The sequence below is a fragment of the Podarcis liolepis genome (assembly GCF_965112155.1).
Source record: "Podarcis liolepis genome assembly, chromosome: 16".
Lineage (NCBI taxonomy): Eukaryota > Metazoa > Chordata > Lepidosauria > Squamata > Lacertidae > Podarcis > Podarcis liolepis.
Genome location: NC_139567.1, coordinates 41,756,649 through 41,779,310, shown reverse-complemented (window position 1 = coordinate 41,779,310; position 22,662 = coordinate 41,756,649). Strand labels below are relative to the sequence as shown.

At 47.5% G+C, this 22,662-nt stretch overlaps 1 protein-coding gene across 4 annotated transcripts in view; it reads left to right on the top strand.

Moving 5' to 3' along the window:
• The window catches only part of LOC310695449 (multidrug and toxin extrusion protein 2-like), a 32,598-nt gene that overhangs the window by 1,291 nt on the left and 8,645 nt on the right, over window positions 1-22,662 (top strand). The window contains exons 1-14 of one of the 4 annotated variants that reach the window (XM_083479902.1): window positions 4,764-5,200; window positions 5,819-5,920; window positions 6,487-6,555; window positions 7,305-7,453; window positions 9,888-9,930; window positions 10,953-10,997; window positions 11,560-11,657; window positions 12,482-12,579; window positions 14,199-14,312; window positions 15,855-15,922; window positions 17,775-17,883; window positions 18,492-18,567; window positions 19,491-19,560; window positions 21,090-21,222. In XM_083479902.1, coding sequence (XP_083336028.1) covers window positions 6,547-6,555; window positions 7,305-7,453; window positions 9,888-9,930; window positions 10,953-10,997; window positions 11,560-11,657; window positions 12,482-12,579; window positions 14,199-14,312; window positions 15,855-15,922; window positions 17,775-17,883; window positions 18,492-18,567; window positions 19,491-19,560; window positions 21,090-21,222 — 1,012 coding nt within the window. In that variant the 5' untranslated portion in view covers window positions 4,764-5,200; window positions 5,819-5,920; window positions 6,487-6,546. Of the gene's footprint in view, window positions 1-4,763; window positions 5,227-5,818; window positions 5,921-6,486; window positions 6,556-7,304; window positions 7,454-9,887; window positions 9,931-10,952; window positions 10,998-11,559; window positions 11,658-12,481; window positions 12,580-14,198; window positions 14,313-15,854; window positions 15,923-17,774; window positions 17,884-18,491; window positions 18,568-19,490; window positions 19,561-21,089; window positions 21,255-22,662 lie in introns of those variants that run through there. The other 3 variants (XM_083479901.1, XM_083479899.1, XM_083479900.1) reach the window with 3 other exon arrangements.

Here is a 22,662-nt window from a genome sequence, read left to right as displayed (position 1 = left end):
GAGGGGAAGGAGGAAGCTGAGAGACAGAACTGTACTACGTCCTCTGAAAACAGGACAAGGTTTCAGTCCTCGTGGTTCTGAAGGAAGGGCTGATTTCAGTTGAACTGCCTTAAGCTGAGTCAGTTCATTGGTCCATTTAACCCAGTGTTGTCTGCACTGACTGGCAGCAGCTCTCCAGAGTTTCATGCTAGGCTGTGGTCTCAAGAGACCCACCCTATCTTGTCCTTGCCCAAAGGTGGACTCGCCCCTAGTTGATAAGGGAAGGAGGTGGGGGGGGTCCAAAGTCTGAGCTTATTGGGGTCTAGAGACCCCACCCTGAGCCCTTTTTTACGACCCGCTAAAAACTAAAGTACACATTTCATTTTCCGGATCAGCCTTGTGACCTCTTGCACGAAACCTTACGCGAATGGCTGTTTTTTAAAATCTTTATTTTTGCATGGAAATTGGCACGTGATGGAACCGAAAGTGCTTTTGTTTTTTTTTAAAAAGAGATTTTCTAGTCTGTCTTTCAGGGCAGGCCCCTAGCCAGACCTCTCGCACCAGAAGAATACAATATAAGCAAGACCCACCCGGATAAAACCATGAGGCAAAGCTGAAAACATTGTTTATCCTGCATTATAGATCCCTGCACCGGATTGAGAGGGGAAGGTTAGACTAGATTAGGGGTGGTAGGATATCAGGCCTGGGGGTCCGGATGCGGCCCTCTGCTCTCTCTTCCTGGCCCTTGATGTTCTCCTTGGGTCACGCCCCACACTTCCTGCCTTTCTGGAGTTCTTTAACTGTTTGGAATGTGTCCTTGAACTGTAAAAAAATAAAAAAATCCGCTTGTTTGCTTGGATGGCGAGGTGTGTGTGAAAACCTCTGGCTTTTGCATGGCTGAAATGTGCAGCCTATAGTACAGAAGTAAAGCCCCCGTCTTCACAGTGCATTTAAAGCTGTATCATACCACGTACATAGAATGATAGAGTTGGAAGGGACCCCCTAGGGTCATCTAGTCCAACCCGCACAAATCTCAACTGTCGAACAGCTCTTACTGTCAGAAAGTTCTTCCTGATGTTGCCTCGGAATCTCCTTTCTTGTAACTTGAAGCCATTGGTTCGGGTCCTACCGTACAGAGAAGGAGAAAACAAGCTTTCTCCATCTTCCACGAGACAGCCCTTGAGATATTTGAAGATGGCTATCATATCTTTTCTTAGTCTCCTCTTTTCCAGGCTAAACATACCCAGCTCCTTCAACCAGTCCTCATCAGGCTTGGTTTCCAGACCCTTGATCATCTTTTTCGCTCTCCTCTACACACCTTCCAGCTTGTCAACATCCTTCTTAAATTGGGGCGCCCAGAACTGGACACAATATTCCAGGTGTGGTCTAACCAAAGCAGAATAGAGACAGACTATTCCTTCCCTTGATCCGCACACTAGACTTCTTCTGTTGATACAGTCAAGAATAGCATTAGCTTTTTTTGCTGCTGCGTCACACGCTGGACTCATATTAAGCTTTTAATAATAATAATAATAACAGCATCTTAAAAAGCAGAGACATCACCTTGACAACAAAGGTCCGTATAGTTAAAGCTATGGTTTTCCCAGTAGTGATGTATGGAAGTGAGAGCTGGACCATAAAGAAGGCTGATTGCCGAAGAATGGATGCTTTTGAATTCTGGTGCTGGAGGAGACTCTTGAGAGTCCCATGGACTGCAAGAAGATCAAACCTCTCCATTCTGAAGGAAATCAGCCCTGAGTGCTCACTGGAAGGACAGATCCTGAAGCTGAGGCTCCAATACTTTGGCCACCTCATGAGAAGAGAAGACTCCCTGGAAAAGACCCTGATGCTGGGAAAGATGGAGGGTGCAAGGAGAAGGGGACAACGGAGGACGAGATGGTTGGATAGTGTTCACGAAGCTACCAGCATGAGTTTGACCAAACTGCGGGAGGCAGTGGAAGACAGGAGTGCCTGGCATGCTCTGGTCCAGGGGGTCACGAAGAGGCGGACATGACTAAACAACAACAACAACAAGAACAACAATAATATATTTATACCCTGCCCATCTGGCTGGGTTTCCCCAGCCACTCTGGGCGGCTCCCAATCGAGTGTTAAAAACAATACAGCATTAAATATTAAAAACTTCCCTGAACAGGGCTGCCTTCAGATGTCTTTGAAAGATAAGATAGCTGCTTATTTCCTTGACATCTGATGGGAGGGCGTTCCACAGGGCGGGCACCACCACCGAGAAAGCCCTCTGTCTGGTTCCCTGTAACCTCACTTCTTGCAATGAGGGAACTGCCAGAAGGCCCTCGGCGCTGGACCTCAGTGTCCGGGCTGAACGATGGGGGTGGAGATGCTCCTTCAGGTATACAGGACTGAGGCTGTTTAGCGCTTCCCCCAGTCATGGCTTCCCCCAAAGGACTCTGGGAACTGTAGTTTGTTAAGGGGGCTGGGGATTATTAGGAGTTGGCTCAGTTTCCCTCACGGAGCTTCCGTTTCCAGATTGGTTCAGTCCCTCTTGCCAAGCAACTACTTCCTGAAATTTTTACGCTGCTTGATTGGAAAAGAAAAACCCCACCTCAAAACGGTTTGCAAAAGAGCTAAAATGTTATCAATAAAAAGAACTTGCAACAATAATTCAAAACATTTTTTAAAAATACGTTTGGTGGGCCACACAATGACACCTCACTTTTTCTTTTCTTTTCTTCTAAAATAAAAACACTGAAACTCCCATATTTTATTATTGTGCTCAGTCGCCTCTTAGTCTAATATTGGCGTTGGCTGTTCCGATGTTCGATTTCCGCTCCCCTTGGCTCCGCTGGCAAAGCAACAGAGTTCTTGCAACTTTTACAAGGAGGGCCGAGAACTGAGTTGCCCACCAGCTTTTCTTTGGATTGTTTGCCAGGGACCTGAGGTTTTGCAGGCAGCTGCTTGCTGGCCTGTCTGTTCGGATCCTGGAAGGCTTTTGTGTCCTTCGATCCGTGGCCCCCGCCTCCCCCACTGCTTGCAAAGGACCCCGGGGCTGGAGCTTGCATAGATCCTGGGAGGCCTGCTTATTTTGGTTGTCTTGCAAAGGAGCCTTGCAAAACGCTCTGGGCCATAGATTCAGATTTGTTTGTTGGCGTGTGGTCCAGCACGGCAAATATATCCGCATGAAATTAACTCGGCTAAAAGGATATACAGTGGTACCTCTGGTTACGTACTTAATTTGTTCCGGAGGTCCGTTCTTGACTTGAAACTGTTCTTAACCTGAAGCACCACTTTAGCTAACGGGGCCTCCCGCTGCGCTGCCGCTGTGCGATTTCTGTTCTCATCCTGAAGCAAAGTTCTTAATCCGAGGTAATATTTCTGGGTTAGGGGAGTCTGTAACCTGAAGCCTATGTAACCTGAAGCGTATGTAACCCGAGGTACCACTGTACAACAAATGTAGGCTTAGAATTTTGAATTTGCTTGGCAGATCACAACATTTTTCTTAAAAAGGAAGAATGAAAGAACCTGGGGACTTGTGCATGCTGAACTCTAAAGTGTGTGTGTGTGTGTGTGATCTTATGTTTGGATCAGCTGTCCTGTCCCTCTGGAACAGGGGGAGAGGGATCCGTTCCTTCAATCCCAAATAGCCTTTTGTTCATTGTCCATCTTGCAAGCATCTGACTTTGGGTCGGAAGTTCTTTGCTGCCAGATAACGGCACCTCTTGAGACTTTCATGCCCTGGGGTCGAGGGTTTGTGTGTGTCTGACGGTCTGACTTGTTCCTTGAGCACATGCTTTGCATAAAAAGTCCCAGGTTCAATCCCAGCTGAGGGGGGAGGAACAGGACAAATGTGCGCTGCGATAAAATGTTGCAGCGTGAAGTGCTGCTCTTCCAGATTCTAGCCCCTCTCTCCCCACCCCCGTGAGAACTTAGGAAGCAGCCTTGTGATGACTTGACCCTTTGGTCCATCCAGCACAGTACTGTCCACACTGACCAGCAGCAGCTCTCCAGAGTTTTAGGCACAGAGTCTTTCCTCAGTCCTATCTGGTGATGCTGAAAATCGAACCCAGGACTGAGCTCCACTCCCTTTTCCCCTTCTCCCAACAGTCTGTCAGCATTCAAGGATCGCCAAGCACACTCAGTCTTCACTGAGATGTTTTGGGGTCACCTTAAAATTGGGGGGAGTATTTTGCAACTCCACACAGTGCCTGAACTCTGGAAATAGCAGGAACATTGATCCTTCGGCTACAGGATCCAAGGATCTGACTTTTTAATATTGTTTTTCTTGTCCTCTGCTGGGTCTCTCTATTGACGTGTTCCGGATTGGGCCATTCAGCTAACAGTATGTTGCCTCTTCTCTACTTCCCCCCACCCTCCCAAAAAAATCCACATATTTGTGTCAGGGCATGTCCAGGATTAGAGGACTGCTGTCATAAACCTCTCCTCGCCATCGCAGGGCAGGAAACAAAACGCTTATTTTCTCTTTCCCCTCCCAGTTCCTTGTCAGGGTGAAAGATTGCTGCCCTGGGGTAGCGCCGAGCTTCGCGTAAGCTGTGGTTGTTGGGAGCCGTTCAGCTTCTCTTGGCGCTCTTCCCCAAGTACAAGAAAACACCGCTTTGGATCGGGCCCCAGTTCCTGGAACCAAAAGCCAGTTCAAACTCCACAGGGCCAAGACACACGGGAGCCGCGAGGGGGGAATGGAAATTTTTGGGAACCATTTTTTTGGAGGAACATTGCAGGCCCCCTGCAGGTAGAAAGCTAGCCTCTGTGTGACAAAACACCCAGGGTTTTCCGTGTGCCGAGACCTTGCGTTCGGAAGGTGGGGAGGCAGCCTGTTCACATAGTGATGTCCAGCAGATGCCCCCCAATAGGAAGACCTCGAGCAAGACGCGGGTGCGAGAGCCTGTGGCTTGTACACTGCTGACTCCGACCACAGAAGCAGAGCAGAACCACCGTGGCTAGTGGCAACAGAGAGACTTAACCTCCGCAAACGTGGCTAGGCCTCTTTTATAGGCGTCTGAGTTAGTGGCTGCCACTCAGTGACGCAGCGTGGGTTGCCAGTGCCCGGGGCAAGGCAGATAGCATTGGCACAGTCTGCCGATAGGCTGGGACGAAGGGGCAACAGCTCAGTGATCTACCCATGTGGGAATCTTTCCAAAGCTTGCAGAGGGCACCCTGGCAACCAGCCACCGCCCAAATCGTCTCCTTAATCTACTCACGTGAACACTGGGAGATTTTCTGAGCGAGAGTATTGAGGCTTGGAGTATTGAGACTGTATTTTAATGTTTTAATGTTGTGTTTTAATGTTGTATTTTAATCTCGTTTTTAAGTTGTATTTCAATCAATTTGTTTTACATCGGGTGTTAGCCACCCTGAGCCCTCTCTTGCCTGGGGAGGGTGGGGTATAAATATAAATTATTATTATTATTATTATTATTATTATTATTATTATTATTAAAATTGCAGGTGGTTAGCACACTGTAGCGGGTTGGCCTAGATGACACTAGGGGCCCGTGCACAGATTTATGCAACAAGGGGGAGGGCAAGCTATGTTTTTATTCATTATTCCCACTTCTTTTTTGCCTTCTGAAATTTTGCGCCCCTGAGAATATAAAATACGCAGGTATTTACGTTATGCGAAACGAAAGAGAAGAAGGGAAGCGACTGATATTTTAAGGTTGTTTAAATGAATATTGTAAAACAGAAAATTTAATAAAAATTATGTAAAAAAGAAGAAGAATTTTGTGCCCCGGGCAACTGCCCCATGCTACACCACTGCCGCCGCCGCCTCCTGCAGGACTGAGTTCCGCAGTTTAATTGTGGGGTTTGCGATGGGATGCTCTCACCCCTTACCCTTCCTCCTTAGTTCGTGGCGCAGCTTCTGGGCTTCCTGATCAGCGTGGTGAGCTCCATCTTCTGCGGCCACCTGGGCAAAGTCGAGCTGGATGCCGTCACCCTCGCTGTATCGGTACGTAAGGCCCTGTCCCGCAAGAGCTGCCTTGCGCTCAGCCAGACCCCTGGGCTGCCCCGCTCCCTGAGAGCTGGGGCAAATGCTCCACCTTCGAGCTGCAGCCCCTCTTGCTAAAAGCAGAGCCAAGATCCCAGGCCTCATGGTTCTGATTTCAAGAGGAACGCAGGAAGCTGCTGGCGCCGAGTCGGGCCAAGGGGGCATCTGCCTCAGCACTGCCTGCACTGACTGGCAGCAGCCGCCCGCCAAGGTTTCAGCCCTACCTAGAAATGGCGGACATGCCAAACCTGGAACTCTGATCTTAAGAGTCAAGTGGCAGCTCCGCAGGGTTCTGAACAATGGGAGCTGATATCGTTAGGAACCCAGGAAGCTGTCATATATCCTGAGCTGGGGCAATGGCCTATCTAGTGTTGTCTGCACTGGCTGGCAGCAGCTCTCCAGAGTTTCGGGCAGGGGGCGTTCCCAGCTGTAGCTGGAGATGCCGTTGGGGTCCGAACCCGGGACTTTCTGCATGACCTTAACACCCTCCCTCTCTTCCTTTCTCTCTCATCACTCCTGCCTCCCAGGTCATCAATGTGATTGGCATTTCCGTGGGCACCGGATTGGCATCTGTGTGTGACACTCTCATGTCCCAGGTATGTCCGGACACCGCATAGGGAGCTCCTCAGTACCACGTCTGACTTCTTCTACCCACCTAGCCCAGTATTCCCTGCTCTGGTTGGCAGCAGCTCCCTAGGCTCTTTCCCCCATCACCTGGCTAACTGATCCTTTTAAAAAACCCTCAAGATGCCAAGGATTATATTTTCCCGTACGGGGAAATTTTAAACGTTGGGTGTATGTCTTACTGTGTTTTTATATTTTGTTGGAAGCTGCCCAGAGTGGCTGGGACACAAATAATAAAATTACAGTGGTACCTCGGGTTAAGTACTTAATTCGTTCCGGAGGTCCGTTCTTAACCTGAAACTGTTCTTAACCTGAAGCACCACTTTAGCTAATGGGGCCTCCCGCTACCGCTGCACGATTTCTGTCCTCATCCTGAAGCAAAGTTCTTAACCCGAGGTAATATTTCTGGGTTAGCGGAGTCTGTAACCTGAAGTGTATGTAACCCGAGGTACCGCTGTATTATTATTGAACCTCACAGCTTCTGCTTGCAAAGCAAGGGCTCTAACCACTATGCCACATGGCACACCCGGAGAGGGGTGCAATAGGTTCTCGAGGAGGCCACTTTGCCTCTTATCAGAGATGCCTGGAGGGTTTCATCCTAATCCCCAAGTTTCTCCCCTTCCCCTGAGTGAATAACAGCCAAAATTGGGCAAAGCTTTGCAGCGGTGCAAGGAGCAGTGGCTGATTTAATGTTTGCTTTCCTGCTTTTTTAAAAAATCAGACGTACGGGAGCAAGAACGTGAAGCGCGTGGGAACCATCCTGCAACGGGGGATACTCATCCTGCTCCTCTTCTGCTTCCCCTGCTGGGCCTTCTTTATCAACACAGAGCAGATCTTGCTTCTCTGCAGGCAGGACCCAGAAGTCTCCAGGTTAGTTGCTTTCGCTCCTTGCATGCAAATGCACACACACCTTTACAGCAAACATCTCAGGAGGGGGTGGGGAGTGGGGAGCTGTGATCCAACCTTTGCAGCTTTTCCTCAAACCTCTTCCCTCTTCCCGTCTCCTGACACTGTTTTCCAAATCAGTTCCAAGCTCCTAGTCCTTAAGGTTTTCCAGCCTTTACGTGAGCGGCAAGTAAAACTGGAAAACTCCTCTGCCGAGGCACTTTGCTCTAGTTATCTCCTGTTTGGACTACTGCAACGCGCTCTACGTGGGGCTACCTTTGAAGGTGACTCAGAAACTGCAACTAACCCAGAATGCGGCAGCTAGACTGGTGACTGGGAGCGGCCGCCGAGACCACATAACACCGGTTTTGAAAGTCCTACATTGGCTCCCAGGACGTTTCCCAGCACAATTCAAAGTGTTGGTGCTGACCTTAAAAGCCCTAAACGCCTCGGTCCAGTATATCTGAAGGAGCGTCTCCACCCCCATCGTTCAGCCCGGACACTGAGGTCCAGCACCGACGGCCTTCTGGCGGTTCCCTCCCTGTGAGAAGTGAGGTTACAGGGAACCAGGCAGAGGGCCTTCTCGGTAGTGGCGCCCGCCCTGTCAAGGAAATAAACAACTATCTGACTTTTAGAAGACATCTGAAGGCAGCCCTGTTCAGGGAAGTTTTTAACGTTTGATGTTTTATCGTGTTTTTTATGTTCTGTTGGCAGCCGCCCAGAGTGGCTGGGGTATAAGTAATAAATTATTATTATTATAAAGCACAGGTTCTGAAGCAAAACTGTGCCACTGTGCAAGGCCCAAGGGCTGTGGTCCTTAACACTTGCTAGAGCGCTAGTCCTACTCAGAGCGACCTACTTTGGAGCAAGGATGCTCACACCTGTACTGTTGAATGAGCTTGATTTAACCTCTTCTAGCTGTCCTGAGAATCTGGAAGGAAGCTGGGCAAAGTGATAAGGTCAGCCTCCCATCAATCTGAAAAATTCACCTTTCCCAGAATCTTTGGGGTTTTTTTTTTTTTTACAATCTGACGCTTCAGCACAAGTTTGGTCTTTGCGTCCTTAAGGGCTAGGAACTTAAAAAGAGCTGATCCCCAGTTTGTAGCCGGTTTGTGCTTTTGAGCAATTTGGTTTTCAGGACATACATAATTCTGCACTTCCTGCGATCGCTCCCTTCTGTTCTCACATGCGGGGCTTAAATCTCTGCTCCCCTTCCTGGGCTTTGAGAACTCCCTCTCTCTCTCTTTCTCAAGAGACATCTTCAGGACCTCAAACCAGCCTTCAGGTGAGCAGAAACACCTGATTAAAAAAAAACAAAAACATTTTCAGAACTTCTCCTCTCCCGGTCACAAAAAAACCTGAATATTGGTTTTGGGTTTTTTTTGGGGGGGGGGGGTTATTAGAATTTTTATTAGTTTTTTTTTAACTTATCATTGTCAACAGTAATTAAACATACTTTTACATCTTATTCAAATTTTTGACTTCCATCAATCCTGTTTGAAAAATTTCCAATCTAATCTCTCAGTATGCATTTCTTATCTTCCTTATTACATTTCAAACTCATAACCAATATCTCTATCTTTTTCTACTTTGTAACACTTCATATATTTCTCCTTAAAAAACTAATTGTAGTCCTACTAGCGTAATTTGTTGGTTACAGTTGCTCTTCAAATAATTCATCTACTTCTTCCAATCTTCTGCAAATCTCTGGTCCCGCAGGTTTCGAATCCTTCCTGTCATTTTGTCCAATTCTGCATAGTCCATTAATTTCGTTCTTCTTTTGTCAGAATTTCTTCTTGCTTCCATTTCTTGGCTAACCATACTCTTGCTGCTGTTGTTGCATATAAAAACAATTCGACATCTTGCCTATCAATGTCCTGACCTATAATACCAAGTAAAAATGCTTCCGGTTTTTAAAAAAATGTATATTTCAACATGTTGAAAGTTAGAAGATTGGTTTGCTTTAGCTATAAACCAGGCTTCCTCAACCTCGGCTCTCCAGCTGTTTTGGACTACAATTCCCATCATCCCTGACCACTGGTCCTGCTAGCTAGGGATCATGGGAGTTGTAGGCCAAAAACACCTGGAGGGCCAAGGTTGAAGAAGCCTGCTATAAACCTACCCTGGGGGTTGTTGTGGGGCTTAAAGAGGGAGGGGAGAAGAACCAGGCACACCACTTCAAGCTCCTTGGAGGACAAGGTGAACCATAAACGGAATGGTAGACGGATGAATAATGGTATGAACTGGAGCCTCCAGATCTGAGAGCAGTCTACCTCTGGATAACTCTCTGCAGAGTTAAATCCCTGCTTTGGATTCTCCTAGACCTGTGAGCTTCCGATGCAACCAATGAACCCGTTAAGTTCCTATCCGCTGTGCCTGGGAAGAAAAATAAAATTTCTGTTGATGTCTTTCATTGCAGGTTGACTCAGGTTTACGTGATGATATTTATTCCAGCACTCCCAGTAAGTGTTGTTGTTTTTTAAAAAATAAAAAACCTCCCCTTCTTTCCTCTCTGCACCCCCCTCACCTCAGATTCCTTGTTCCCGTTTACACTTGCAATTAAAACAATTGAGATTTCAGAAGTGCCTTAAATTCGCTTCAGGAAGCTGTGTCTCAGAGGTGGGGCTCGGATGTTAGTCCTTCATTTAGAAACAGGTTCACACCCCGGCGTTTTCCCACATAGTTCTGGGCAGCTTCCGAAAGCAAGTCAAAATGCACAGCAGGATTTTGAGGTTTGTGGGTCATGGCTATTTAAAGGTAAAGGGACCCCTGACCATTAGGTCCAGTCGTGGCCGACTCTGGGGTTGCGGCGCTCATCTCGCTTTATTGGCTGAGGGAGCCGGCGTACAGCTTCCGGGTCATGTGGCCAGCATGACTAAGCCGTTTCTGGCGAACCAGAGCAGCGCACGGAAACGCCGTTTACCTTCCCACCGGAGCGGTACCTATTTATCTACTTGCACTTTGATGTGCTTTCGAACTGCTAGGTTGGCAGGAGCTGGGACCGAGCAACGGGAGCTCACCCCGTCGTGGGGATTCGAACCGCCGACCTTCTGATCGGCAAGTCCCAGGCTCTGTGGTTTAACCCACAGCACCACTGCATCCCTGTCATGGCTATTTGGAAGCAGGCAAATCCAGGGAGGGCAATGCTGTCGATGGGCCATGACACCTATGATCCGTCTCTGCGGTCGGAGGCAGCTGCTGGCAATTGCAAGAGGGTGGAGAGTTCGAATCCTGCTTAGGACCTTCCCACTGGGGTATTTGTTTGGCCTCCTAGAGAACAGGAGGTGAGAGAGGTCCCCCTGGGCTAATCTGCCGGCATGCTCTGTGGCATCCCAGTCCATACTGGGAATTAACTGGGAATGCTGGGAATCATCTGGGGCAAGGGCAAAGGACTCTTTGGGGCCCAGTTGCTCGAGACAAGCTGCCGCCGAAAGAAATCTAATCCAACACGGTTTTGTGGTTTATTTTCCCCCACCCTTTCCAGGCAGCTTTCATCTATCAGCTACAAACCCGCTACTTGCAAAGCCAGGTATGGACCCATTCGCCTGCTTAGGGGGAGGTTGGGGGGGGTCATTGCTGCGCCAAGGGGGTTGTGCAAACATTTCCTTTGGCATTTTGGACAGTCTGGGTAGTTGGCCTTGGTGAAGATTTGACGTTTTCATCCCCCAAAAGTTTTTGATTCGAGTTTCTACTGAAACGAGGCTGCATTTTAACGTTGTATTCTAATCTTGTTTTTAAGTTGTATTTTAATCAATTGTTTTATACCTGGTGTTAGCTGCCCTGAGCCCGATCTTGGCTGGGGAGGGCGGCGTATAAATAAATTATTATTATTATTATTACAGTCAAGCACATTTTGAACCGTTAAAGACTGCTGGGGGGGGGCTGGGGCAGAGAGAGATGCTGGAGAGACTTTCCAAATCTTTTCTCAACCTTTCCCCAAAGGGATCCATGCCTGAGGGAAATTCCTCCAGGGTTTGGAGGTTGAGGGAGGTGGGGAGGTGCAAACTGGGAGCCTTACCTGGGTGTGGGAAGGGGCTGGCTGGCTGGGGTGGTGTGCTTAATTTTCCCTGTTTTCCCCCCCTGGATCCCAGGCTATCCTCCTGCCCCAGGTGATCACGGGCGTCGTGGCCAATATCCTGAACGTGATCATGAACACCGTCTTCCTTTACTCCTTTGGCCTGGGAGTGGTGTAAGTTCGGGGTTCAGGGTTCAGGTCTTGTTGCTAACACAGAAATTCCTGGACAGCTTGGGATCCGGTTTGTCCCTGCGTAGACTTGTAAGATCACTGGGGAAAGTTTTGCTCGTGGTGACCCCGTGCCCTACAGGATATCACGGGGCTGCGACCCCCAAAACATTTCCCACCCTTGCCTCTGCAACAGGGGAAGCAACAGGCTGTTGACACCCTCCTTCTTTGATATCCAGTCTGTGAGCCATTTTGGTGTGGGCGGGGTCAGACTAGATGCCCTTTGGGTTGCCTTCCCACGCTACAATTCTATGATTCTGTGACATGCTGGCTTATTTCAGTGCTAGGCAACCGGGGGCAGTGGGAGTGTTTTATCTGCTGCGTTACGGCCCGGGCACACATATCTGTGTGCATTTAAGGTCCCCATTCCTAATTTGTGGGTTGTCATCTGATTAGATTTCACTTTGAATCCGATTTGATTTTAGGATCTATTTTAACTGATTGCTTGATTTTATGGTGATATGTTACATATTTGATGTTAGCCGCTCTGAGCCCGGTTTTGGCCAGGGAGGGCGGGGTATAACTAAATTTTATTATCATTATTATTAATACTACTACTACTACTATCTCCTCCCCATTTTTTTAAAATGAAAGCTAAGTTTCTAGTTCTCATGATTGCAAAGAAATCTGCTGCCAGCCCCGCCACCCACTCATAAAACTACATGGCAACGTGTTAATAGGACCACCAGCCCAAAGAAAAACCGAACCTGACATTCTCTCAATTATTCCTTCCTCCTAACTTGCTTCAATTTCCCCTCGCTGTTTCACAGGGGCTCTGCGTGGGCCAACACGCTGTCTCAGAATTTGCAGGCCCTCCTCCTCTTCCTGTATGTGTGGTGGAAGAAGATACACAAGGAGACCTGGGGAGGTATTTGTATTATTATTATTATTATTATTATTATTATTATTATTATTATTATTATTATTATTGGGACGCGGGTGGCGCTGTGGGTTAAACCACAGAGCCTAGGACCTGCCGATCGAAAGGTCGGCGGTTCAAATCCCCACGATGGGGTGAGCTCCCGCTTCTCGGTCCCTGTTCCTGCCAACCTAGCAGTTCGAAAGCACCCCTAAGTGCAAGTAGATAAATAGGTACCACTCCAGCGGGAAGGTAAACGGCGTTTCCGTGTGCGGCGCTGGTGCTGGCTCGCCAGATGCAGCTTAGTCACGCTGGCCACGTGACCCGGAAGTGTCTTTGGACAGTGCCGGCTCCCAGCCTCTTGAGCGAGATGAGCACGCAACCCTAGAGTCGGTCACGACTGGCCCTGATGGGCAGGGGTACCTATTATTATTATTATTGTTATTATTATTATTATTATTATTATTATTATTATTATTATTATTATTATTATTATCACTACTGTGGAAGGTAGGTCCTCTGACCTAAAGGAGCAGCTTTTCCAGCCAGGGGCTACAGTGAGAAGAGAAATGGGGAAAGCCCTAATGTGCCTGCACACTGTGCATACTTCTCTGGATCCTGGCCTATAGTTAAAAGCCTCCTTTGTGGTTTATTTGTACTTTTGAATATACTCATATATAACTTTTTATAAACATTTCACATTGACTTTATAAAGTACAAATATGCCTGCTCTCTCTTTGCCACTTTACTGCATCTGTGTATTATATGAAGAGATACTATTTGTATTACTTTTCAAACACACTTGGAATTATCCAGGTCACAGTTTAACCACTTTTTTTAATGAGACAAAAGGGTAAGAATAAGTATAAAATAAAAAAATAAAATAAAATAATAATAATAAAAAAGAGAGCCAGTGTGGTGTAGTGGTTAAGAGCGGTAGTCTTGCAATCTGGGGAACCGGGTTCGCGTCTCCGCTCCTCCACATGCAGCTGCTGGGTGACCTTGGGCCAGTCACACTTCTGTGAAGTCTCTCAGCCCCACTCACCTCACAGAGTGTTTGTTGTGGGGGAGGAAGGGAAAGGAGAATGTGAGCCGCTTTGAGACTCCTGAAGGGGAGTGAAAGGCGGGATATCAAATCCAAACTCTTCTTCTTCATCATCAATGGCTTTTTATTAAAATTTATATACCACCATTCCTCCAAGGAGCTCAAAGAAGGCCATTTTGTCCCCCCCCCCCGTTTTATTTCCTCTCAACCACCCTGTGAGGTGGGCTAGGCTAAGAAACAGCAGCCAGCCCAAGGATCACCCGGTGACTGAGTCGGGTTTTGAACTGTGGCCTCTGAGGTCCCTAGTCCAGCCCTATAACTGTGACACCCACCCCTGGGCTCTCTGCGAGGCATTAACCTGGGGATTATTTTTTAATTTTTGCCTTTGAGAAGGGGGCGTGGAAGGAGGGGAGAACGAAACCCCCCTGGCACTCCCACGCCCTGTGCAGTTTGCGGGCGGCTGCGGTGGGGAGAAAGCCTTTTAAGGGAGCCCCTTCGCAGTGATAGGTCAGGGTGGGTCACGTGACAAGCGCCCAATCAAAGCTTCGGGAATTTGGAAGCCTCTTTCTGCTGGTTCCTGCAGGCTGGACACTCGACTGCTTGCAGGAGTGGGGCTCCTTCGTCCGCCTGGCCCTCCCCAGCATGCTGATGATCTGCATCGAGTGGTGGACATTTGAGATCGGCAGCTTCCTGGCAGGTGAGGCTAAGGCCGTGTCTCTGTCTGCTTCCCTGTCCTGCATCTCCATTCCCCTGCTTCGTACCATGCCACGTCAACAAACCGCAGTACCCCTTTCTCGCCACGACCAATGGCGGCACTGCAGAGCAGCACAGATTGGGCTCCCTGTTCTCTCAAGTCTTGCTGGTGCCTCAAACGCATCATTGCGCCCAGAGGCTAATCTTCCCTCAGTAGAATTACGGATCTGTCGCAAGACACTTTAACTATTGGCTTCTCCTAAACTCAAATCCCCCCGGTGTAATATCCCTAGCGCTACAAGATTGTCACAAGTCTAAAATTGTCTATCCAAAGCTTCGCTCTTGTGGTTTATCACCACAACAGCTACTCGCTTTGGGTTTTAGTAAAGCTATCGGTCTAATTTGTCAGCGCCTAAATGATACCAAAGAGGGACGCGGGTGGCGCTGTGGATCAAACCACAGAGCCTAGGGCCTGCAGATCAGAAGGTTGGCGGTTCGAATCCCTGCAATGGGGTGAGCTCTCGTTGCTCGGTCCCTGCTCCTGCCAACCTAGCAGTTCGAAAGTACATCAAAGTGCAAGTAAATAAATAGATACCGCTTTGGCAGGAAGGTAAATGGTGTTTCCGTGCACTGCTCTGGTTCACCAGAAGTGGCGTTGTCATGCTGGCCACATGACCTGGAAGCTGTACGCCGGCTCCCTCGGCCAATAAAGCGAGATGAGCGCCGCAACCCCAGAGTCGGCCACAACTGGACCTAATGGTCAGGGGTCCCTTTACCTTTACCTTTAAATGATACCGAGTGTCAGAACAACTTGGCCACAATAAAGAAATTTTGCCCATGGCATGACTATTTTCCACCTTCCCATTTTGCCTCTCTGGCCACCCAATCCGCATAACCTAGCAATTCTAAAATATAGGCGCGCTTTTACTCTCGCAAGATTGAATGTATTGCCCTCGGCAGGACTCGAGGGACGATTCCAACAGATTCCACACGAAAAACACTTATGCCCCTGTGGAGATGGCAGTACCGAATCGGTGGCGCATGCCCTTCTGGCTTGCACTCCTTATAGAGACTTGAGGAAGGAGATTATCACCCCTCTTTTGCTGTCCATTCCGGGTCGCCCAACCACTGCCTCAGTGTCCTTTCTCTCGGCAGATCAAGATGAGCAGGTGACGGCAAAGGTTGCAAGGTTTTTAGCTGGGGCAATCGGAATAAGATCCGCTATTTGACTATTGATTCAAAACCCAAAAATGTATTTTATATAATTAACTTTTTATTTCTATGCTTTGTATACCATATTGTTGCTTTACTGCTATGGCCGATGGCTGACACAAATAAAGTTTCATTCATTCATTCTTGTTGGTGCAGACAGTGAGATTTGTCCAATTGGACCAGACCAGCGCCTCCTACCCATTCACACGTCTGCCATTAAGTCTAAAGACCAGCATCTCCCGCCTCCTCCTTTTTGGCCTCTGATGACTCGCCTGCTTTCAGTTCTCCTTCATAATTCTTTTGTGTCTCCTTTTCTTCCGCTGTGCTCCCCAAGGCATGATCAGCGTGGTCGAATTGGGCGCTCAGTCCATCATCTACGAACTGGCTACGGTCGCATATCTGGTGAGGAATTGAATTTCCTTGTACTGAGTGAGCCATTCCCGGCTAGAACTCGCTGTGCCGTTAACTCTTCACCCGAGTCTCCCGTTTTTATAAAAATTGCCGCTGTTGTTCCAGTGACACCTTTTTATTTTGAATTCTCATTGCAAGTATTTGTTATACCTTAGTGGTTTGCACAACTGGGGCTTTTATACTTCACAACCCTATTTTTGCAGCCTTTTTTTTGGCATGAATCACCCCAATCTGCACTGATTCATAGCCAGGCCAAATTCAAGTTGTTGTTGTTGTTGTTGTTGATAATTAAATTTGTATGCCGCCTGATACCCGTAGATCTCAGGGTGGTTCACAAAATAAAATTACAATAGAAAAAGCACAAAAAACATCATGAAAATTACCGTATTTTTTGCTCTATAGGACACACTTTTCCCCCTCCAAAAATGAAGGGGAAATGTGTGTGTTTCCTATGGAGCGAATGCAGGCTTTCGCTGAAGCCTGGAGAGCGAGAGGGGTCGGTGCGCACCGACCCCTCTCATTCTCCAGGCTTCAGGCAACTATCTGCAAGCCTTCGGAGGGCTCCGAAGGCTTGTGGACAGCAGCCTGCACCCTGAAGCCCGGCAAGCGCTGCGCCAACTCCCACTGCGCTCGCTGGGCTTCAGGCAGCCATCCGCAAGCCTTCTGAGCACGGCAGGAGTTCCCGCTGCGCTCGGAAGGCTTGCGGATAGCTGCCTGTTCTGGGGGCTGGGGTCGGGGCAAGCTCGGGCTTCCCCTGCCCCCAGTCCCGCAAGCTCCGGGAGCAGCAGCGAGGTTGCGCACAATCTTGCCGCCGCTCCTGGACCTGGGGGGAGGGGGAAAATAATTTACCCCCCTTTATTTCCCCCCCTAAAAACTAGGTGCGCCCTATGGAGCGAAAAATACAGTAAAACAAATACTATTGGTATATAAAACCCTTAACAGCCTGGGACCAGTTTACTTGTGGGAACGCTTTACTCCATATATGCCCTTCGATCTGTAGAACTGGCGCAGCTACACTCATTTCAAACTTTTAAGAGATTGTTCCTTTAGCGTGGCATCACCTACCCTTTGAAACTCCCTGCCTGTAGACATCAGACAGCTTCTTTCACCATACACATTTTGGTGCCTCCTCCAAACATTATTTTAGGCAAGCCTGTCCAGTCCTGTGGAATATTCACCTGTGTTTTAATCTGGTTGTGTTTTTTTAAAAAAAGTTTTTTGTTGATTTTAATTATTTTTTAAGCTTTTAAATAGTTGTTTTTAACTGGGAGGAGGGGTCGGTTGCTGAAAATTTCATTGCTTCGATATTTTTGTAAACCGCCTTGCGGCGTGTGTGTGGTTTTGTGTTCCGTTTTACAATTCAGCGGTATATAAATTTTACGAAACAAAATAAACGTGCTTACTGAATAAGCATCGCCACACACTTTTGAGTAAGCAGCCCTAGAATTGCACTGTTGGGGCCGTCTTCTCTCCCCCCCCCCAACACACAACTTCAAGAAAGAAACTCTCCAAATACAGTCATACCTCAGGTTACAGCCGCTTCAGGTTGCGTTTTTTCGGATTACGGACCCGCTGAAACCCGGAAGTATTGGAATGGGTAACTTCTGGGTTTCGGCAGCCGCGAATGTGCAGAAGCGCTAAATTGTGCTTTGTTCATGTGTAGAAGTCCCAAATCACAACCCGCACAGATGCGCTGCTGCAGGTTGCGAACGCTGTGGGTTGCGAAGGTGCATCCACTGTACTTTTTCTAGTCTTAAAGGGGCTGTTGCTTTCGCTCCTCGCTCCCTTGGACTGCAGAATATTTTGCTCCCTTGGCTAATCCCCTCTCCTGTCCCCCCACCAGCTACCGCAAGGCATGAGCGTTGCCTCCAGCGTCCGAGTGGGGAACGCTCTGGGGGCCGGTGACGTCCAGCAAGCCAAACTGTCCTGCGTCACGGGACTCCTCTGCACGGGTGTGTATGTCTCTTTAAGGCTGTCCCAGTCCCTCTGGTAGTGGGCGGAGCTCTCTTTCCCAGGAAGGGTTCATCCTTAAAGGGGCAGCGTCCCCTAAGCTCAGGGGAAGAGAACCCTCTCCCCACCCCCATCTGAAAACTACATATTCTCACAGGCGACCTTCTGGGGGCCGTGTGATAGTGATGGGAAGGGCCAGAGACAAAGCGATCGAGAGAGAGGGTGAAAGAACAGGTGCAAGGGGTTTCTACGCACCCATTCCTAGCGGCCGTCCTGCAGAACCATATTGGGAAAAGGGGCGGGGCTTGGGGGAGGCGGGGCCTGGAGTGTCCCAAGGGCCGGACAGAGAGCCACAGAGGGCCGCATTCAGACCTGAGGTTCCCCCACCCTGGCATGAGAGATGCGCTACCTCTGAGGCACATTCAGACCATTGCCAGAGGAGCTCTTTAAATACTGTTGCATTTTTTAATGCGTGACATTTTAGTGTATTTTTGGTCTTTGTTGGAAGCTGCCCAGAGTGGCTGGGTACAAATAAATTGTTGTTGTTGTTGTTGTTGTTGTTGTTGTTATTTAAAAACGCTTCTGATCTGATCTCTCTCTCCTGTCCCAGGTGTGTTTGCTATGGTGTTTGCTGGCCTCCTGGCAGCCGTGAAGGACGTGGTAGCCTACGTCTTCACCAGCGACAGGTAGGTCATTCAAACTCGGAGCAAGAAATTCTTTCGCCACTGATCTGGGCAAATCAGCGGACTGCTCAGCGGTCCATGAGAGAACTTAAAAATTCCAAGCTTAAAAATGGAAAGCGTACCGCTGGTGGTCAACAAAAGAGGTTTAAAGACTCTCTCAAAAGAATGTGGTATAAACACCAACAATTGGGAAACACTGGCCTGCGAGTGCTCCAGTTGGAGAACAGCCTTTCCCAAAGGTGTCATGGGCTTTGAAGACACTCGAACTCAGGACGCAAGGGAGAAACGTGCTAGGAGGAAAGCATGCTTGGCAAATCCACACTGTGATCAGCTCCCACCTGGAAACCCATGTCCCCAATGTGGAAGGACATGTGGATCCAGAATTGGCCTCCACAGTCACTTACCGACTCACTGTTAAGTCCGTGTTCATGGAAGACAATCTTACTCAGCTACGAGGGATTGCCAAAGAAGTTTAAACACAAAATGCATTAAAAGGACAAAACAGCAACCAATAATACATAATTATAGTGGAGAAAATTACACAAAATTTGAGATTCTGACAGGGACTAGAACGTCCAAACATATATTTATTGAATTTGGCATTCCTTTATTACCTATACAACAGAGACATCTTTTTCAAAGCAACCCTTCTGTAAGTCTGGAAAATGCGAAACTATACTTGACGATCTGATAACACTGATATTCTTTACTGGGACTTGGTTATTTTAACCCGTGTTAAACTGGACTCATCCTACGTGCCAATTTGGTAGCTTTGTTTTTCATCTTTTAATTTTTGTCTGTTGTTATCTCTGTTTTATATACATTATAAAATGAAATAATGCTTTTTTAAAAAAAAACCTCTACCCCCCAAAAAAGCTCACCTTCTTTCCTTGCCCATTCTCAGTCTTGTCTTTCCTCCCCGACAGAGAGATCATCGCCCTGGTTGCCAAAGTGATGATGATTTTCGCCCCTTTCCATCTGCTGGATGCAATAGCGGTGAGTTCAATAAAGCATGAATTGGTACCCAGTGTTCTGTGTGGCTTCAAACCCCATAGTTCCACTAGGGGGCAGCACAAGCACAGAATGTGGTTCTTCCTTTTCCTTTTCTCACGTTTAAAACTTAGCAAGCTTCTAGACCTCATGTTCATAAACATATTTTTGAAGCCATTCGACCCAGACAATCTTCAGCTGCCAAATAAATCTTTCCAGCGTTTGGAGATCTAGTTTTTTCCTGTCCTGTGGATATTCTCCCAACACTGCCCCAGCCCCAGCAAGCAAAAACCGCTCACAAATAATTTTCGGATGGAATGTAAAGGGAGAGGAGTTGTGCAAATGGATTCAGCTTGCCCAATATAAGCAGCTTTCCTTTCCAGGGACTTTGACAATGCAGTCCTAAGCGTGTCTACTCATAAGTAATTCCTACTGAATTCAGTGGGATTTGCTGTCAGCTAAGGGGAACTAGGACTGGTTCTTAATTTATGTTATTATCTTAAGTGCACACAACCCTAGTTTATTTACGTTAGCGTTTCCCTCGCTTGAGGGACTTTGATGCGTGTTCTTAAGCCTGTTCTGAGCTTGCCTCTTGGACAGAAGCGAGAACTCATACAGGGAGGCAACAGGCAGCTCTCTCCTCTGAGTGTGGATCTTCCTGCAGCGGAATCTATTGGAACGCCTCTGTTTCACTGTTGACACGCAGGAACTATTGCCCAGTGCATATTGATCGGGAGGAAGGGCAGAGCTGGGCATCATCCAGAGTCACAGTAGGGCAACCTCCTCCATAGCTGGCTGACCGCGCCCCTGGAAATTACTTCTCCATGGAGCAAAAGTGTTTTTCCCCCATTCCCATTTTTTAAAAAATAATATGTCCTCAGAACAGCCCTGCGAGGCAGCAGTGAGACCTTTCTATGCACTAAGATGGAAAGATTTATCATTCTGCCCTACCGTGGAGGAATGGTTGTTAAAATTATTGGACTTGGCCGAGGTGGCAAAGTTGGCGTGTTTAATCAGAGAAAAACATTTTTCAATATTTACGAAAGATTGGAAACCCCTTATAGACTCTATGTGAAAAAGAAAATGGAACTGTTGATATCTGGGTTTGAATAAAACATTGGTTTATAGAACCAATGAGTGTTATCTTGGCGTGGATGTTTTAAATAATTTTCTATATATAACTGACAGACAAAGAATCGGAAGTTCTTTCTTCGGGTAGTGATAAATCCAAACTCTTCTTTCTTTCTTTCTTTCTTTCTTTCTTTCTTTCTTTCTTTCTTTCTTTCTTTTCCCCCTTCTCCTTTCTTCATTTTGGTTTGTGTTTTATTTGGATTAGTTTTTTTTAATCTTTGATAAAAAGATATTGGATATTAATCTCTGTATTTTTTCAAACTTGAATATTTATTTATTTTTAAGAAAAAAACCAAGCCTTTGAGGTAGGCCAGGGTCTTTACACTCTACCACACTGACACTGTTGCTGAACTAGTATAACTGGTATAATTTTAGCCCACTCTCCTTCTCATCCCCTCTTCCAGGCCACCTGCGGCGGAATACTGAGAGGAGCAGGAAAACAGAAGATTGGTGCCATCGCCAACGCCATCGGCTATTACACCATTGGGCTTCCCATTGGCATTACACTTATGTTTAGGTACAAGCTTGGAGTGATAGGTACGTACCTCAGCAGGCCAACGCAAGCTGATGTTGTCTGCTTTAAAAGAAAGAAAAAGAATTTTAATTTAATACCTGCTGGTCATTTTTTCCTAAGAGACATCAAGGATTGGGTGTGCTTGATCACCTCTTCCCTCATCCTGTTTTCCTTTTGTGCCATGCCTTTTTTTAAAGGCACAATTCAAAGTGCTGGTGTTGACCTTTAAAGCCCTAAACAGCCTCGGCCCAGTATACCTGAAGGAGCGTCTCCACTGCCATCGTTCAGCCCGGACACTGAGGTCCAGCGCCGAGGGCCTCCTGGCGGTTCCCTCATTGCGAGAAGCAAAGCTACAGGGAACCAGGCAGAGGGCCTTCTCGGTAGTGGCGCCCGCCCTGTGGAACACCCTCCCATCAGATGTCAAAGCGATAAACAACTACCTGACATTCAGAAGACATCTTAAGAACATCAGGGTAGTTTTTAATGTGTGATATTTTAGTGTATTTTTGGTTTTTGTGGAAGCCGTCCAGAGTGGCTGGGTAAACCCAGCCAGATGGGCTGGGTACAAACAAATTATTATTATTATTATTATTATTATTATTATTATTATTATTATTATTATTAAAAAATTATTATTCTAAGCATGAGGGCAGGGACTATGTGTGTGTGTCTTTACTCACTCAGGGAGCCATGCTGATTGAAGAGCAGGATATAAATGCTTTCAACAAATGGAAAAAAAGAAAGAGCAAGGCCTTTGTTTGGGTCCTGCCACTAGGTCCCTTCGCTCAGCTGTCTCCAAGATCCAGCCGGACCAGGTGGGGGAGGAACTGTGGCTCCTCCAGATGTTGCGGAACTACAACTCCCATCAGCCCTAGCAAGCATGGCTAATGGCCAGAGATGATGGGAGTTGTAGTTCAGCAGCATTTGGAGGGCCAGAGTTTCCCTCACACCTTTGTATTTATTATAATAATAATAAATAATAAAGTTTTATTTATATCCCACCCTCCCCAGCCGAAGCCGGGCTCAGAGCGGCTAACAACAGTAACATGGTACAACATTCTAAAATCATTTCAATCAGTTCAAATCAGATTAATGGCAACCATTGGGCTAGAGTTCTGTGAGGATTACAGAAGGAGGGAGTCAGGCTGTGCCTTGGCCAAAGGCCTGGTGAAACAGCTCTGTCTTACAGGCCCTGTGAAAAGATGTCAAATCCCGCAGAGCCCTTGTCTCTTGTGACAGAGCCTTCCACCAGATCGGGGCCACAGCCGAAAAAGCCCTGGCTCTGGTTGAGGCCAGCCTAACCTCCCTGTGGCCTGGGATCTCAAAGATGTTTTTATTTGAAGACCATAAGGTCCTCCGTGGGACATATCAGGAGAGGCAGTCCCGTAGGTACGAGGGTCCTAGGCCGTATAGGGCTTTAAAGGTTAAAACCAGCACCTTAAACCTGATCCTGTACTCCACCG